Source organism: Lontra canadensis, unplaced genomic scaffold (genome assembly GCF_010015895.1).
Source record: "Lontra canadensis isolate GAN:19392208 unplaced genomic scaffold, GSC_riverotter_1.0 scaffold13, whole genome shotgun sequence".
NCBI classification, from domain to species: Eukaryota; Metazoa; Chordata; class Mammalia; order Carnivora; family Mustelidae; genus Lontra; species Lontra canadensis.
In genome coordinates, this window is record NW_022631007.1 from 8,455,161 (window position 1) to 8,471,779 (window position 16,619).

The 16,619-nt window shown below is 36.0% G+C and overlaps 1 protein-coding gene across 3 annotated transcripts in view; it reads right to left on the reverse strand.

Moving 5' to 3' along the window:
• Positions 1-16,619, reverse strand: part of SPHKAP (SPHK1 interactor, AKAP domain containing) — a 176,252-nt gene that overhangs the window by 147,890 nt on the left and 11,743 nt on the right. For 2 of the 3 annotated variants that reach the window (XM_032857413.1, XM_032857411.1), the window contains exon 2: positions 5,776-5,854. The exons of the other annotated variant lie outside the window; for it this stretch is intronic. In XM_032857413.1, the coding sequence (XP_032713304.1) occupies positions 5,776-5,854 (79 nt within the window). The remainder of the gene's footprint in view (positions 1-5,775; positions 5,855-16,619) is intronic. 3 annotated transcript variants of the gene reach the window in all.

Sequence of the window (16,619 nt, forward strand, 5' to 3'; positions counted from 1 at the left end):
AGTATTACTGAATATTATATCTATATATATTATGTAATATATATAGATAATAGAGAAATAGAAATATAGCTACAGATATAGATAGGTAATATATATATAAAATAGAAAATTAATATATGTGTGTCAGATGCTATGCTTTGCAAGTCCACATATTATCTCTAAGAAGAGGTGACAGCAAGTAATGTCCTCATGAATCTAATCATTAATATGGGGTTTATTAGCTTTGAACCTTAAAAAGCTGTTTCACAATCTCAAGCTCCACCAAGACCCCAAGAAATCATTTTAAAATTATATCTTCTTGTTCAGAAAAGAGGATCAGGCAAACAGTATGATGGCTTACTTAGCTTCTTTTTTTCTTTTTGATAATGAGGGTTATAAGGAAATTTTGCAAGGCAAATATCGTGCAAATGGTGTTTGCAAAAAGACTATTTTAATGTAAGGCAAAAAGTACACATCACACACATCACCGTTGCTAATTTAGTGTTGGATGAATATGTATTTATCCATGAAGATTAGTAGATGCTTCCTACTGAAGTATTTATCCTTAAGTGTTGTTTCTTAAAAAAAAAAAAAGTGTTAAGTGTCTATTGTTTCCATCATCAAAACACTTTATGTATGTCACTGCATTCTACTATATCTAGACTTTTCAGATACATTCAGAATGTATGTTACAGGAACCACTTCAGCTCCCAAGGATTTCTGTTCTTCCACCAAACCACTTGGCCAAGTGTTTTTATAAAATCTTCTCTATGTTACTTTTAACAACAATTATTATCATTTAATATATAGTGGGAGCTTAGAACTCTAAGAAATTATAATTATACCCCTTTTATAGATGAGAAGTAAAGAATTAGAGGTTAACATAGTAGATCCAAGGTTATATTACTTGTAAATAACTGATCTAAGATTTCACCTTGTTCTCTTAGCACTCTACCATGTTCTTCTGCACTATGATCTCTCATATTCCATCTAATCCTTTGCTTCTATGATCAGGACATACAAATGAGTTCTAATGCAGCCACAGCCCAATGCTTTGGCATTTGAGAAACCCAGATTCATGTTTCCACTCTACCACTTACTCCCTGGAAGGAGCTGGAGGGGTTCCTGGATGGCTGGCAGCTGAGTGTCTGACTCTTGATTTCAGCTCAGATCATGACCACAGGATTATGACATTGATCCTTGCGTCAGGCTCTGGTCTGGGCGTGGAGCCTATTTAAGAGTTTCTCTGTCCCTCCCACATACCTCCTCCCTCTCTGAAAAAAAGAAAAGGACACATTACTGAAACCTCTCTAAGCCTTGGTTTTCTCATCTGTAAAATGCAGATTATAATAGAAGCTTTGTCACAGAACTGTTCTGGTGGTTAAATAGGATTATTCTTGTAAACCAGTAATGTGATGTTGGCATAGGGTTATATTAAATTGAGAAATGAAGGGTGCCTGGGTGGCTCAGTGGGTTAAAGCCTCTACCTTCGGCTCAGGTCATGATCCCAGGGTCCTGGGATCAAGCCCTGCATCGGGCTCTCTGCTCAGCAGGGAGCCTGCTTCCCTTCCTCTCTCTCTCTCTCTGCCTGCCTCTCTGCCTACTTGTGATCTCTGTCTCTGTCAAATAAATAAATAAAATCTTAAAAAAAATAAATTGAGAAATGATATCACATTAACCCCTATAAACTAATTTATTCATAATAATTTCCCTATTGGAGTTCTGGCACTTCTAAAAAATGGTTTATTTATTATTTTAGAGAGAGAAAGACAACGAGCTCAACAGGGAGGGGCAGAGGGAGAGGGAAAGAGTCTGAAGCAGACTCCCTGCTCAGCATGGAACCCAATGCAGGGCTCAATCTCACGACCCTGAGATCATGAGCTGAGCTGAAACTAAGAGTTGGAGGCCTAACCAACTGTGCCATCCAGGCAGCCCTCAGTACATTTTTTTATATTAAATTAAACATATAAAATCTTTTTGAATAAATGCATAAATACTTCTTACAGTGACATTTCTCTTTCCTGTTCTCAGATGTGGGTTTTGAAAATATATAAAGATTTTCATACTTACGCTGGTTCTTGACTATTATCACAAGATTATAAAATGAAGAATAATAAAGGCTTTTTTAAAATCCAAGAAAACACAGAATTCATTGAATTCTGTACAAAGATGTGACCCATTCAGACATAGTCTCTATATTTATAAACTTTTATATTTATCAACATGGGAAAATATCCAGAAAATTGAAGCAAAGTCACAAAGCTCACAAAAGACTCATCTGACACTGTTGAAAATTTTTGATTTGAAAGTGTTTCTAGGGAAAAGTAGCTCTATTGCCAAAATGCCACTTTAGTTGAAAAAAAATTTAATAAGATTACCATAATAAATACATAGGAGTAATTTTTCTAAGGCATTTTATATTTTCCCTCTGTGTTTCTGTCTGCCCTCTTCATTTGCTTGGGAAACCCTTTCTTCTGGAGATACTGGAAGTTAGGCTTCCATGAAACCCTGCTTCAGTTATCACAAACATCACATCATGGATCTGAATTAAAGAACTGCTACTAGGGGGGTGGGATCCAGATTTGAACCATGCATGCTGGATATATATATCTTAAGACTTTATTTATTTGAGAGAATGAGAGAGAGCAAGAGAGAGAACATTAGCAGGGGGAGGGCAGACGGAGAGGGAGAAGCAAACTTTCTGCTGAGCAACGAGCCCAACGCATAGCTCAATCCCAGGACCCTGGGATCATGACCTGAGCCAAAGGTGGATGCTTAACCCACTGTGCCACCCAGGCCACCCCAGACATTTATATTTAAATTCAATTATATGAAGGGGTGTCTGGGTGGTGCAGTCACTTAAGTATATGCTTTCAGCTCAGGTCATGATCTTGCTGTCCTGGGATGGAGCCCTGCAGTGAGCCACAGGTCAGGCTCCCCACTCAGTGGGGAGTCTGTTTCTCCCTCTCCCTCTGTCTCTCAACCCCTCCCCCTGTGTGCTTTCTCTTAAATAAATAATATCTTTGAAAAAAAAACAACAACAACAACAATGTGTGATATAATGCATGTTGCTTCTGGGAATATGTAAATTGAAATGACTGCAAAGGAGAACAATCTGCACATGCTTTTCAAGTTTTTTTTTTTTTTTTATCCATGCACACCTGTCACCCAGAAATACCCTTTATGGGAATCTGTTCTAGGGCACGGATAGCAAGATGAAGTATGTTCTGAGATATTCAACTCAGAAAAATAATAGAAAAAGCTGAAAACAAATAATATGTTCACCAGCAGATACACTGCTGAATTTAGTATGCAGACATTACGATAATGTCTCTTCTTTACCCCCCGCCCCCCCAAGAAAAAGGTGCAGGAAAATGTTGCTCTGTTAAATGAACACGGGTGAACACAAAATGTTATTCTAGGTCACTTCTGTGCTCAAAACTTTGCAGTATTACTGCAGTTTATTTCTAAGAAAGCCATAAGTCATTGCCATGGGCTGTAAGGCCCTAGTGCCTGATCTCCCTGTCAGCTCTGGGACCTCATGTCCTTCATGCTCTCTTGGTCTCCCTTGGCTTGCTTTGCGGTCTGAGTGCCTTCCCTAGCCTGGAATGCTCTTTGCCCAGAGACCTGCACACTTCCCTTCCTCACCTCCTTCAGGTCTTTCTCCAAGGCCTCTTCTGGATGTGGCTTCCCCTGACTATCCTGTTTACAACTGCCACCAGACCTCCCTGTCCCTGGCTTCTGATCTTTCCTATCCTGCTCTGCTCTTCTCAGTATCAGTATCATCTTCTAACATTCCACAGAGCGTATTTCTTTACTGTTTATTATTTGTTATGAATCTCCACACACCCCACAGGCAATACACTGCACAAATGCAGGGCTCTTTGTTGGTCTTTCATGATACGACATCTGTGGAAATCATAATTCGGGAAACAAATCTTCACCCATCAAATTAATATGTATCAATTTCCATTATAAGGTGCATCTGTATTTTTCATCAAATGAACAGGGGTTCTACAGTTTAGTTCAGGTTTAATTAAAATTGCTAGTTTCTTTCCCAATTTGTTATTTAGCTCTTGAGGTGAGAAAGAACATCGAATTCACTACTGAACCTCAGAATGTGCTTAGCACAACACCTACAATTAGTCAGTGCTCAGTAAATATGGTAGGGCCGATAAACGGCGCCGCTTAAAATCTTAGCGATTTGTCTTTGTCAGATAAAAGTAAAGTCAGGCTCTCAGTTCTTCATGCTTTTGTCTCTGATGGTCTACAGTCCTGAAATACAAATGTTAATGAAACTATCAGATAGCTAGAAATAATCCAAATAAACCATAAGGGCAATATCATGGTTTTTGTCAAGATGAAACTCATGTAAATTATAATTGCAGTACTTGAAACCACCACAATAAATGAAGAGGTGTGACAACACCCACACGTTAAACAAATAAGCCAGATGAGAAGACAAACAGTTAATATAAATATGCCCAAACTGAAAAACTTCTTATGCCATGTGATACAGTGAAAATATGACTATGTGGTGGAAGTCAGAAGACCTGAGTTTGGGTCCCAAATGTCACTCTTACGAATTTGAGCTTAGGAAAGTTACTTCATCTCCCTGAGCCTCAGTTTCCTCATCTGTCAAATGAGACCAATACTGGTTACTTTTCTTTTCTTTTCTTTCTTTCTTTCTCTTTCTTTTTTTTTTTTTTTTTAAGATTTTATTTATTTATTTGACAGAGAGAGTAAGAGAGGAAACACAAGCAGGGGGAGCGGGAGAGGGAGAAGCAGGCTCCCAGCAGGGAGCCCGATGTGGGGCTTGATCCCAGGACCCTGGGATCATGACCCAAGCCAAAGGCAGACGCTTAACAACTGAGCCACCCAGGTGCCCCAATACTGGTTACTTTTCATGATTTGCTGCTGTTGAAGGGAGAAAATCTCAGCCGATAGTAGCAGATCCACTTGACTGACATTCACTCTACCCCTGTCATTATGACAGGACCTTTTACCTTTGTCATTTCATAGCCTCACAGCCTCAGGATAGTGGGAGGGGCTGTTAACCTATTATCTGCATAAGACTAAGATTCAGAGGTTTAGAATTTTCTGAGAGTTACACAGTTAATTAAGTGGCACAATTTGAGATGCAAACCTAGATGAACCTTGGCCTATGCTCTCTCTCAGGTGCCCGGCTGTCTTCACGTAGTACGACTTGCTTTGGTCACATGCTAACTTCCTTAAGAACTGTTTTTCTTTCTGATGCTCCCATTTTATGGGGACCTTTGGGCCCAGAGAAGAAAACTGCAGACAGGAGGTAAGGGTACACCCGAGGGGATGTCTCTGGTTGTTGCACCAGCTTGGATGACCAGTCCTAAGGGAAGATGGGCGCTTCAGCCAAACACATTGCCAGCTCCAGGCCTCATGAAAATGGAATAGAAAAGAAACCTTCTCTTGTGATTTCAGGAATGAGGAAAGCTCCGACTTAATCAAAAATTTCTGCCACCTAGCAAATGTGGATGCTAGAGTCGCTGCAAATGCCTTAGAGTCATTTAAATGGAAAGAGGGAGCAGGACTCCAAAAGGATGGGGCACAGAAAGGGTAAAACTTGATGGTAATAAAGAGACAACATGCACTGCAGTTTGGAGTTTGGCAGAAATAGTGCTGCAAACCAGAAAGCCGCAATCAGGCTCAAACTCTGAGAGCTGGGAGCCCAGGGGACCCATGGGATGCTGGAATGAAAGAGGAGGCCCTGATTATGACTTGGCTGTATACATGCCCTGGACCCCACACCCCACAACCAACCTGGATTCCTGGGAGTGTCTCCTGGTGGATAAGGCAGCAGAGAGGCTGGTAGGTGAGTTTGGTTCAACTACCCACATGGCTGATGGAGAGGACCACACCCACAATAAAGAAGTTACAAACACCAGCAGATTTGGAGAGGAGGCAGGAAAGGAACAGGGCGGGGAAAAAAAAGAAATAGAAGTTTTAGTGTCATTCAAGGAGAAAGGCACACTCAAGAAGGCTGTCCTTAAAAAGAACAAAAGTAGCTAGATGATGAGGTTGTTAATAATTCAAAACAAAACGAAAAAAACTCAGAAAAGGGTTCAAAGATTGCACGCATATTTTCAGATAGCCTCTGTTTTGAGTAATGTGCTGGATGTATGATTGGCCTTCACGTCTTTGATGCATCAAAAGGTAACCAACATCTTGTAGATAAGAATTTCAGAGCCTCCTAACTTAGTTTTTGGGTATCTATAGGTCAGGAGCATTTTGTGCTTCCTAAGTTTAATATTTTAATATTAAGATTAATAGTAAGAGAAAAGTAGGGCAACTGATTTTTATGGAAATTGAATGCCTTGTAATCAAGTTTCTATACAATGCTTACCTGTAGGTATGCTCTAGTCCTTTTTTTTTTTTTCAAATCAAGTTAGTATGTTAATACCTCAAATTTCAAAAGCTAGAAAGTCACTATAACTATGAAAAAACAATAATATATCTATATCTTATATATCAGATATGATGTATATCTATATATTATACATCAGATTTATAAGAGCATCAGATATATAACAGATGTATAAGGAGACAGTGAAATTATCTTTGCAACTCCATGGCTGGTAGTTAGCAGTACATGAAAAGAATTCAAGAAATTTATTGTGTGGATAAAGATGCCAGAGAAGACTAAGGCAGTAAGATATCAGAGCTATAAAAACAGGAGATACCTGATGTGGGGGCATGGGTAGCACCATATGTGGTCATATAAGACCTCCAATTTATGCCATTCACTAAAGGTTATAATTTTCACTGGCAAGGTTTTTGTCTGCTTTCTTGAGAGTTAGTCCTAAAAAAAAATCCAATTTATTGATAGCATAAAAATTTCCTTTTTAAATTTCACTTTTTGCTTGTAGCTCATATGAAAAAAAATGTACCTTATGTGTGTGCTTTGATTTATGTTCAGCAAGCATGTTAAACTAATTTATTAATTCTAATAATTAATCTTCAGCTATTTTGGGTCTTCCGTGCACATAAGCAAATAAACTGCAAATGCTGAGAATTTTGGTTTCTTCTTTGCCACAATTTTTTCTTTTGGTCTCTCATTATTGTCTTTCTGTATTGGCTAGAGTCTTCAGTGAAATGTTGAATAAAGTAATGCAAAATTCCTTAAAGTTACACCACTATGTATTATGCTTCCTGTAGTTCTTTATTAAGGAAGTTTTTGTCTTTTTATATTTTCCTAGTATTTTTATCCTATCAATCATAAAAGAATGTTGCATTTTATCAAAAGTCTTTTTACAATAATTGATATAACCATATCACTCTCTTCCTTTAGATTGTTGATTTGATGAATTATAACTGATTGGTAATATTAAATCCAGAGATCAACTCAATTTGATTACAAATGTATTATCCTTTTTATATGTTGTGGGACCTAGCTTGCTAGAAATTTGGTTGGAAACTCTTTTTCCCTCTGTGATCATGAATGAGATTGACTGTATTTCCTTTCTTCCCTTGTCAGATTGGTATCAAGGTTATGCCAGTTTCATAAAAGAGATTTAGGGTATTTCTCCTGTATTTGATGGAAAAGCTCAGGTGGTACAGGAATTAACTATTCTAGTAAGGCCATCTGGGAATGGAGCTCTCTTGTTGGCAGGGTTTTAACTAAAATCAGTATTTCTAATGTTTATCCTGGTTCCTATTTCTTCTTCAGTTACTTTGGTGGGTTCTGTTTTTATTTAAAATTGCCATTTTATTCCTAGTTGTATGTATGTGTATGTATATATATGTGTATGTGTGTGTGTGTATGTGTGTGTGTGTGTGTGTATATATATATGTATTGACATAATGTTTTATACTATTACTACAATTTTGTCTATAGTATCTGTAGTTTTTTTGTTGTTGTTGTTCTTTTTTTTTTTTTTGTCATTCCTAAAATCGTGGTTTTGTGCTTCACCTATCCCCTTTTTAAATTAAATGTGTCGGGGATTTTTGCCTTTTGAAAGAACCATCTTTTGATTTAGAATCTATGTTTATTTTTGATCATATAATTTCAGATCTCATTATTATTTATTTTCTTTGAGGTTATTTTGTTGTTCCTTTTTAAAATCTCAAGAGATCAATATTTAGTATCATCTTTAGGCTTTCCCTTTTCTAATTAATTAATTATTTATTTATTTTATTTTTTATTATTTTTTAAAGATTTTATTTATTTATTTGACAGAGAGAGATCACAAGTAGACAGAGAAGCAGGCAGAGAGAGAGAGGGAAGAAGACCCCCTGCTGAGCAGGGAGCCCGATGCGGGACTTGATTCCAGGACCCTGAGATCATGACCTGAGCCGAAGGCAGCGGCTTAACCCACTGAGCCACCCAGGCGCCCTGGCTTTCCCTTTTTTTAAATGTATGTCTTTAAGGACATGAATTTTTCTCTTATGATGGCTTTACCTTGAAATGTGGTATGTTTATTATCCTTCAATTCAAAGACTTTCTAATTTTCATTATAATTTTGTTGATTTTATTTCTATTTATATGGGCAATTTCAATTTATCTTTTCATTACTGACTTGTAGTAGAATTGCATTTTACTCAGATACCATGATGTGGATAACACTGATCTTTGGTATGACAAATTGCTTTGTAATCCAGGTATGTGGCCAATTTCTGTAAATGTTATATGTCATCTGTAAGTTTGGGTTCTCATAGTCTAGGTATGAACATTAAGTTAAGTTGATTATGATAGATCTTCTAAGTACATACTGATATTTTGGGGATAAATTATTTTGTATTTCTGTCCATTTTTTGTTTTAATTTTAAGGATACTTTGTTATATGAATACAAATTTAAAATGCAGGTATGCCTTGCTGATTATTCAACCCTTTTCATCATGCAGTGACATAGTTAACTTCCAGTAATGCTTTTTAGTTTTAAAGGTTATTTTGTCTGATAAAGCAACATCAATTTTCTTGGGTTAGCTACTTAATTGTGTATTTTTTTCCATTCTTTTAGTATTTTATGTTTTAAATATGTTGTATTTTCTTTGATTTTGCAAAATCCAAATGATAATCTTTGCACTTTCTCTGGAGCATTTAGTCCATTTACTTTTAATGTAATTACTGATATGTACAAATTCCTTCATAATTTTATTTAGTAACACTCCCAGTTTCTGCCTGTGAGAAAATATCTTTATTTATTCTTGCAAGATATTTTCACAAAGCATAGATTTCTAAACTGGCAACTCTTTCCCTCATATTGTGAGGATATCACCTCATTATCTTTGGTTCCCATTGTTGCTTTTTGATATCAGTTCTCAATCTAATTGTTAGCTTTTAAAGGTAATGTATATATTTTTTCTAGCTACTTTTAATTTTTAAAGATTTCGTTTTTCTTTGACGGCCTGGTGATATTTAGCTAATAAAATCTTATGATGATATCAACCTATAAATTCTCTTAGTAAATTTTAAATGTTGTATTAAATTTGGTCATTTTCAGCAAGAGGATTGATGAATAACTTTGTTATATTCCTGGAATTAGAACTCATAGGCCTTTCAAATTTATCTGATGGTGTGGGGAAGGACACAGAGAGAGGAAAATAGTACCAACAGGTTTTAAGGATGAGAAAAATGCAGGTTAAAAACAATTAACCCATTTCCTGGAAAGCTTTTCATGAAGAATGAGAAGCAGTGGGATGGAGAAGGGAGTAGATAATTAAGTGACCTAAAGTGATATCTAGTCACTCAGACATTCCATGCAAGAGCAGCACACTATAGCAAAAGCAGAAACAATGATGGCAATAATGCTTATTATATGTCACCCCGTAGAAGTTAAACAAAACCATCTTCATTTTTTATGAAGATTGATATACAGCTGATGTGACTTACATTTTTTAAGATGGACCTGATTTCAAATCATTTACAGAACTGTACTTCAAAAACACATATTTGGCAGGTTAAGTGCTGAAAAGTTTGGAAAGTTTGAAAAATATGGTCTTCGTATATAGATAAATATAGCACACAATCTTTTTCTAGGAAAGCAGGCATACTTTAAAGCAAGTTTACCTCTACACAATATATCAAAATGCCAAGGCACAGAAAACACAATAACTGAATTTACTGATAATCATTGGATAGTCTATTTTTGTGTTATAAATTCATTATAACAATATGTTGTCATTGTGTGTATCGATTTCATTTTGTAGAAAAAGCTTAAGTAAGTGACTCACATACAGAATTCAGATAGGATTCATGCTATCTCCTTACCAGATCTAAATTGCTTTCTCCACAACTCATTTTTTACCCTAATGGAAGTTGAGTAGCACAATCCAATATGTTAGAGTGACAGGTAGAATGATCAATTTTTCTATCACTGTACTCTGGTTTAATTTTTTTAAAAAAGCAATTTAAAAATGATCAGGTTTTAGAATGAGAAGCAGACATCAAGGAAAGAATCAAACATCTACTCTTTTCTCAGGGGTTCATGCAACTAAAAAAATAAGAAATTGGAATAATTGATATTACTGGTAAACTATATCTTTGCACAATTTTAGATAAATTATTTTTAAGCCAACTATCCATTTATAAGGTTACCCACCTAAAAAAGCATTTTTTAATGGTATAGCAACATTCTTCCTTTTTTGTGTAAATCATATTCCTGATTCCAAGTGCCTCTACCAGATACCATGAGGCATCATTGAACTGTCCCAATAGTATTTTTTCATCTAGATTAATCTCAATTATTGAAGTTTAAAGGATACATCTTTCTTATTTCATTTTTAAAGCTAACTTTGCCCAATCCTTCTGCTTTTGGGAGGTGAAATCGAGGCCTAGAACTAAGACCAGCATCTCTGTTGGAAAGTCAGCAATGAATACTCTTATCACTTATTCTGCGGTACCTATCTCTGAGACAAAATTTGACATTTGCTTTCTAAAGCTAGAAATGAGAACAGAGCAATCAGAACACAAATGATTAAATAGTTAGAATCTACATGCAACTCTTATTAATGAAAACCTCAAGTATTATGTCACATATGAATTACAGCAACCTAAAAGGCCACCCAGTAAAAAGACCATAAAATGCATACAAATATGCATTTCAGATTGTGTAACTCCATAGATTCCCAAATAGCCAAGATTCAAGACACCTTGACTTGTTCTTGGAAGTCACATTTCATCCTTTCTAGGGGACACGGATCACAGAATTTTACTGAGGCTGAGCAGATGAACGTGTTTCATCATTATTAGGACAATATAACCATTGTCACAGCAGGTTGAGGCTATTGCCTCATTAGATGCCACTGAGAAAAGTGAACCAAGAGCAGTCAGCAAATCCAACTACGGAGATTATGTAAAGAGATTTCCAGGCTGCTTGGCACCTTGAAACACTCACTCTCTTATTTCCAAAGTGTTCAAAGTACAATAAACATATTTCTGAGACAAATCCTGTGATTTAATATTTAATGGCAAGTTATAGTTGCAAATAGGCAATCAAATAGCTATGTGACACAGGCAAAGAGGGAAAACAAAGGCTCAAAGTTTAGGAGCTGTCATTAATTATAGCTCAGGGAGAGAAACCACAGACCGTCCAGCTTATTAGACTGGTTCTCAGCAAAGTGAAATGAATGTGTCCTAGACAGGGGATCATCCGGCTTAGAAAGGTCTTCCCTTTTGAAAGATTTAAGCTAAAATATGCCAACTAAGAGAACAAGACTTTTTCTTTCCTCTTCAACACCGGTTTCGAGATAAGACTACTGTCTTTTATGTATACCTTCACAGTGTCTACGTTTTGATTTCTCAGAGAATCTGATGTGCATGTCTCAAGTGTAGCTACATCCTGACCTGTGACAGACCTACAAACAGCAACCACAAGGAAATCTTACTTATATCAGTGTTCTTGATGTGTACTGTAGGATTGCCTAAAGGGCTCAATTCTTTCCCCCTGTAGATGAATGAAGTTTACATCACCAAAAAAACTACAAGAGTTAGGGCTAGTGTCAATAAATAGTTATATATCCCAATCATTTTGACCCACCAATTCAGATTTACCTCTGAGCTTCTCATTTTCTTAGGTAAGATGTTGGAGAAACACACAAGCATTTAATTTTTCCTGAAATGCTCAATCAAAATGACATTCCTTTCTAACAATGTGTTAAGTTCTAATAGCCACTTTACAAGCAGAAAGGACAGAATGGAACATAAGCCTTTCTAAGCAATCATAAAACTAAATAGAAATCTGCAGACACCTTTTTTTTTTTTTAAATTTCCTTCAATAAAGAGCTACTGAGCACCAAGCATTGTATGAAGCAGTCAAGACACTACAGGAATAAAATCAAAAGCCCTGCCTTCATGACATTTATGTTGCATTGATGGAGAGGAACAAACAAACAATATATAAAAGTAGAACATGCAAAAGATTAAGGAAAATAATACTCGAGTATTACTTTGATGAAGTTGAATATTTTCACGTAGGTTGTTTGGTTTTCTCTGCACACAAGCAATGAGAATTAGGTCAAGAATTAGGTCAAGAAACACAAGTTCAGGATAGTTAAATAATTTGGCCAAAATCACACAGCTCATCGAAGAACATCTTACGCTCAGGTCTTCCAATTCCATGCCTTAGGATTTTTTTTTCCACTACAAAGCACTGTCTACACAGTACCCAAAGTAAATTAAATGTTCCCAAAGAGTTGTGTATTGAATACCATGGAGATGAGATATCCAAATGATCTGAAAGATTAAATATGCATCTGAATATTTCAGGGTTCTCCACTCACAGGCTCAGAGGGAGCAGGACTCAACGAGAATAGAATGAAGCAGCTGGATAATTAGCAAGGGAACACCTGTTATTTCCCTTTCTTATTTGTTTTTTATAGAAATTACTTTCAGAGGGATTCAGAGTCTATTTGCCTCCTTACAGGTGTTTCTATAGCTTTGGCCTATTAATACAGGAGTAAAGAGAAATCATTTTGGTGGAAAGGCAAATGGAAGAAAGAGAGCAGTACATGTTCTTAAAGGCAGAGATAGCCCACTGGGACCACTGGAATTTGGAAGAGTTGGACTACTTTACAATTGCTAGGAAAGCCTTCTTTGGAGAGTCTTGAAAATGAACACCTCGGCTGCAATATTTTCATGGGTTATTTGGATGGCCACAGAAGCTCAGTAGTTGTTTTATTTAAGTTGAATAATTATGATTCTTGAAAGTAAAGTTACCAAGAAAAACAAGGAACCAAAGTTTCAATAATGTTGCTATTCATTAAGTTGCATTCCCCTGCTTCGGAATGCACAAGACTGATGTGGAACTGCCAGGGGCAAAATAGCATGCCAAGTTCAGTGAAGCTAATTATGACTGATATGTCTGCAGAAAGTCAGGAATAATACAGCAGAATGGACACCACACTCACATTTCATCCATCACTTTGCACTAAAACCAAGCAACAGGGAAAATGCAGCAATTATCTAGTGAATTTAACCAGTGCTGATGTTTAGGGTCGATCACCCATTAGAACAACTTCCCAGTTATTGTACCAATAATCCACCAACTGCCTTGTGGAGCAGTGGAATCAGTATTCTAGTCTAGATTGTGGGAACCCCAGGTCTGAGCTCTCCCACCACTGTCTTGCTAACCAACTTGGACATAGTCCAGGTTTCTAAACATAATGTCAAAGCAAAAATTATTCCAAAGCTAACCAGGTAGGAAGACTTTATATAGGGCAAAAGGAGAGAATGTAGTCTAAATTCAACTTCCTTCAAACAAAGAGTAGGACAGTTTTTAAGAGCAGAGGTGGTTGTGGTGTTAGTTGGAATTAGCAAAGGAAAAGTAAACTTTCTCATATCTTCATGGTAGGGGACAGTTTTATAACTTAGAGCAAAGGTGCCTACAGAAGTGAGGCTCTTTCCTTCCTATAGAAACTGGGAGATCTGGGTGCTATCTCCAGCTGCCAGGTAAGGGCTTTAATATGAAACCTTCATCCCTATGAGGAAGACAGAAGTGATCCAAAATACAGATTAAAGAGGAGTAATTCCATCTTAGTTCAGCGTTTTGAATAAATCTGAGAGGTGATGTTGTCAGTGGCATTTGTGGGCTGAGAAGCAGGAGTTGTGCAATGTTGTGGAATGTACATCTTCTCAAGAACAAGGACATTCAAATGATCTTAGGACTATGTGAACCCTCTCAATCAAATGCTTTGATACATTTATTTGGTTAAGAGCAGACTTTTGTATACCAGTCAAGGATACTTTGATGGGACAATTAATATTTTTTACGTGTACTTTTTCAACATATTCTAAACCTTTGCATATTTGTAAGGTAGTAAATGTTTGGATCCAGGGTCCTAGACTCAGTTCCCCTTCCCTTACATGGACTTTCCTGTCTCCCCTTTGAGATATTAACATCTATGTTCTCTGCACTCATAGGTAAACTTGGCTCAAGAATTATCAGGTAAAATGTATATTTAATTTATTCACCTTCCTTGATGCCTTCTCATACATTCAATCTAAATTACTACCTACCCATTAAAAATGACTAATAATTATGAGATATTTTGAAAACACAAAGACTTCTGTAATCTTAACTACAGTGAAGATTCCAGAAGATTGAGTTTTTGAAATATTCAATTGCATGACTTCATTAGATAATTTGCTCATCTGCCGACAATATTTGTGAAAATAGAAAAGGTTTTCAGCAGTGCCGTTCCCTGGAGAAAATCTGGTAAACTTAAAGTCATTGGAACTTATCTCCCCAAAGAGCAGGTGTCCTAGTTATTCATGAGCCAGTCCCTGAAGCTTCAAAATTGTGTAAGAAAGCAAACCGACAGACAGATAACAATCAGTCTCCAGTGAAGATCCCTTCCACTTGAGTGTTTTTCTCTGTGCATTGCATCAACACTTTCGCTGGCTGTTTTCTGTTGATGAGTTCAAAGACTATGACTTTTATCTAAATCAAATGCTAATCAATTGAAATAAATCTTGCAAAGGATGCAGGGATCAGAAAGGAGAAGAAAATGATGTTGGAGAACTCTTTATCACATGTCAAACCATCTGCAAACGAGCAACTGGTAGAGTGAGATCAGTTAACATTGGAAGAAGAGAAAATCAATGAGTGGGATAACGTGACAAATATTTTCACAAGAGACTGACTTGAGAATCAAAGAATTAAAGGAAGCATTGGCAAAATGGATGAGGCTGCTGAATATAGTACTAACACTGTTTATAATATTGTGGCCAAAAGTGCCATGTTAACAGACAATTTTGAAGGGAAATTATGATCGTCCAACACAATCAACACCTTATCCATTGTTGTCTTATTACACAACTCTTGTTATTTTTAAAAATATTGATAAAATGAACTAATTTTTATAAATTTTATGATTTTTCAGATAAATTTCTAGTCAAATACATTAATTGTCTTCATTATTTAATGACATTTACTCTTCTTTGTAGTGAATTTACTTCATTTGCCCTTTTTTCAGGGCAAATTTACTTTCATTTGCCCTCACATGATGAAGATGGCATTCAAGTCACTAGGTTTCATTTTCTCCTCTCAAGTAAAGCAAGTAAGTCCTCCCAACTATTTTTTTTCCCCTCTCCCAAACAACCATACCAGTCACATAAAATCTTCAAGGTTAAAACTTGGATTAGATCTCCACATTTTCTGCCTCCCTCTTTATATATGTCCTTATCCATCCTATGGAAAATATCTCAGACCCAGTGGAAAAACTGAGAAAAGTGCCATTGTTAATATTTTGTATCATGATATGTTTTCTTCATGAAGAATGACTATGATCCACAAGGGCTGGTGTGATTAAGTCTGGGATGACAGCTTCTCTGGATAACATGTTCTCTGGATACTGAATCACCTTTTTGGATACTTCTTTAATAGTGATTCATATGATGAAACTATAGCTCATTTTCTAACAAGGCTGCAATGAAGTCACCACCTTTTTGTCACCTTTGCAAGAAAAGAAGACTAATGGTTTAAAAGAATGCCAGGTCAGCTCACTGACCTGTTGATAATCAGAGAGGTGAAGTGTATGTACCTTTTTAATTGCTATTTCAAAGCACTGTTAATTCATTCAGAAAAAAAAAGTAGAAATTAAAAATCTTCAGGTTATACTGAGTGCATGAGCCAGTAATGAGCACATCATGTGGGGCCAAGATTTCATAATGCAAAAATGACTTCAACTGGTCCTTTATTTTTTATTTGAATTTGTTGTTGTTTAAATAAATGAGATACATTCTTTATGTGTCTGTATAAATTAAGTGGAAGTACTGGCTACTCAAACTATACATGAATGAATAAATCTACTCATAGGCATAATCTATCAAGAGTTACTTATTGCACTCTTAAGTTATTATTATGTTAAAAATTATAGATTTTTAGGACAAAAAACAATTAAGTGTATTGCTTAACTTATGCTAGTACTAAAGTATACAGACAAAAAACTATCAATTCTCCTAGCATCTATGGAAGCAAAATTAAATATTTTAAAATTCCTCTCTTTTTATTTAGTACATTTTAATACTTGAAGTATGCTGAAATGTAAAATTTACAAACTAAAAAGGGCACTTTTGGGCACAAATATTTGACACAAATTGATATCCATTACATACACACATACTTTTTAAAAATTTATGTATAATATAATAAATAATTAAAAATAT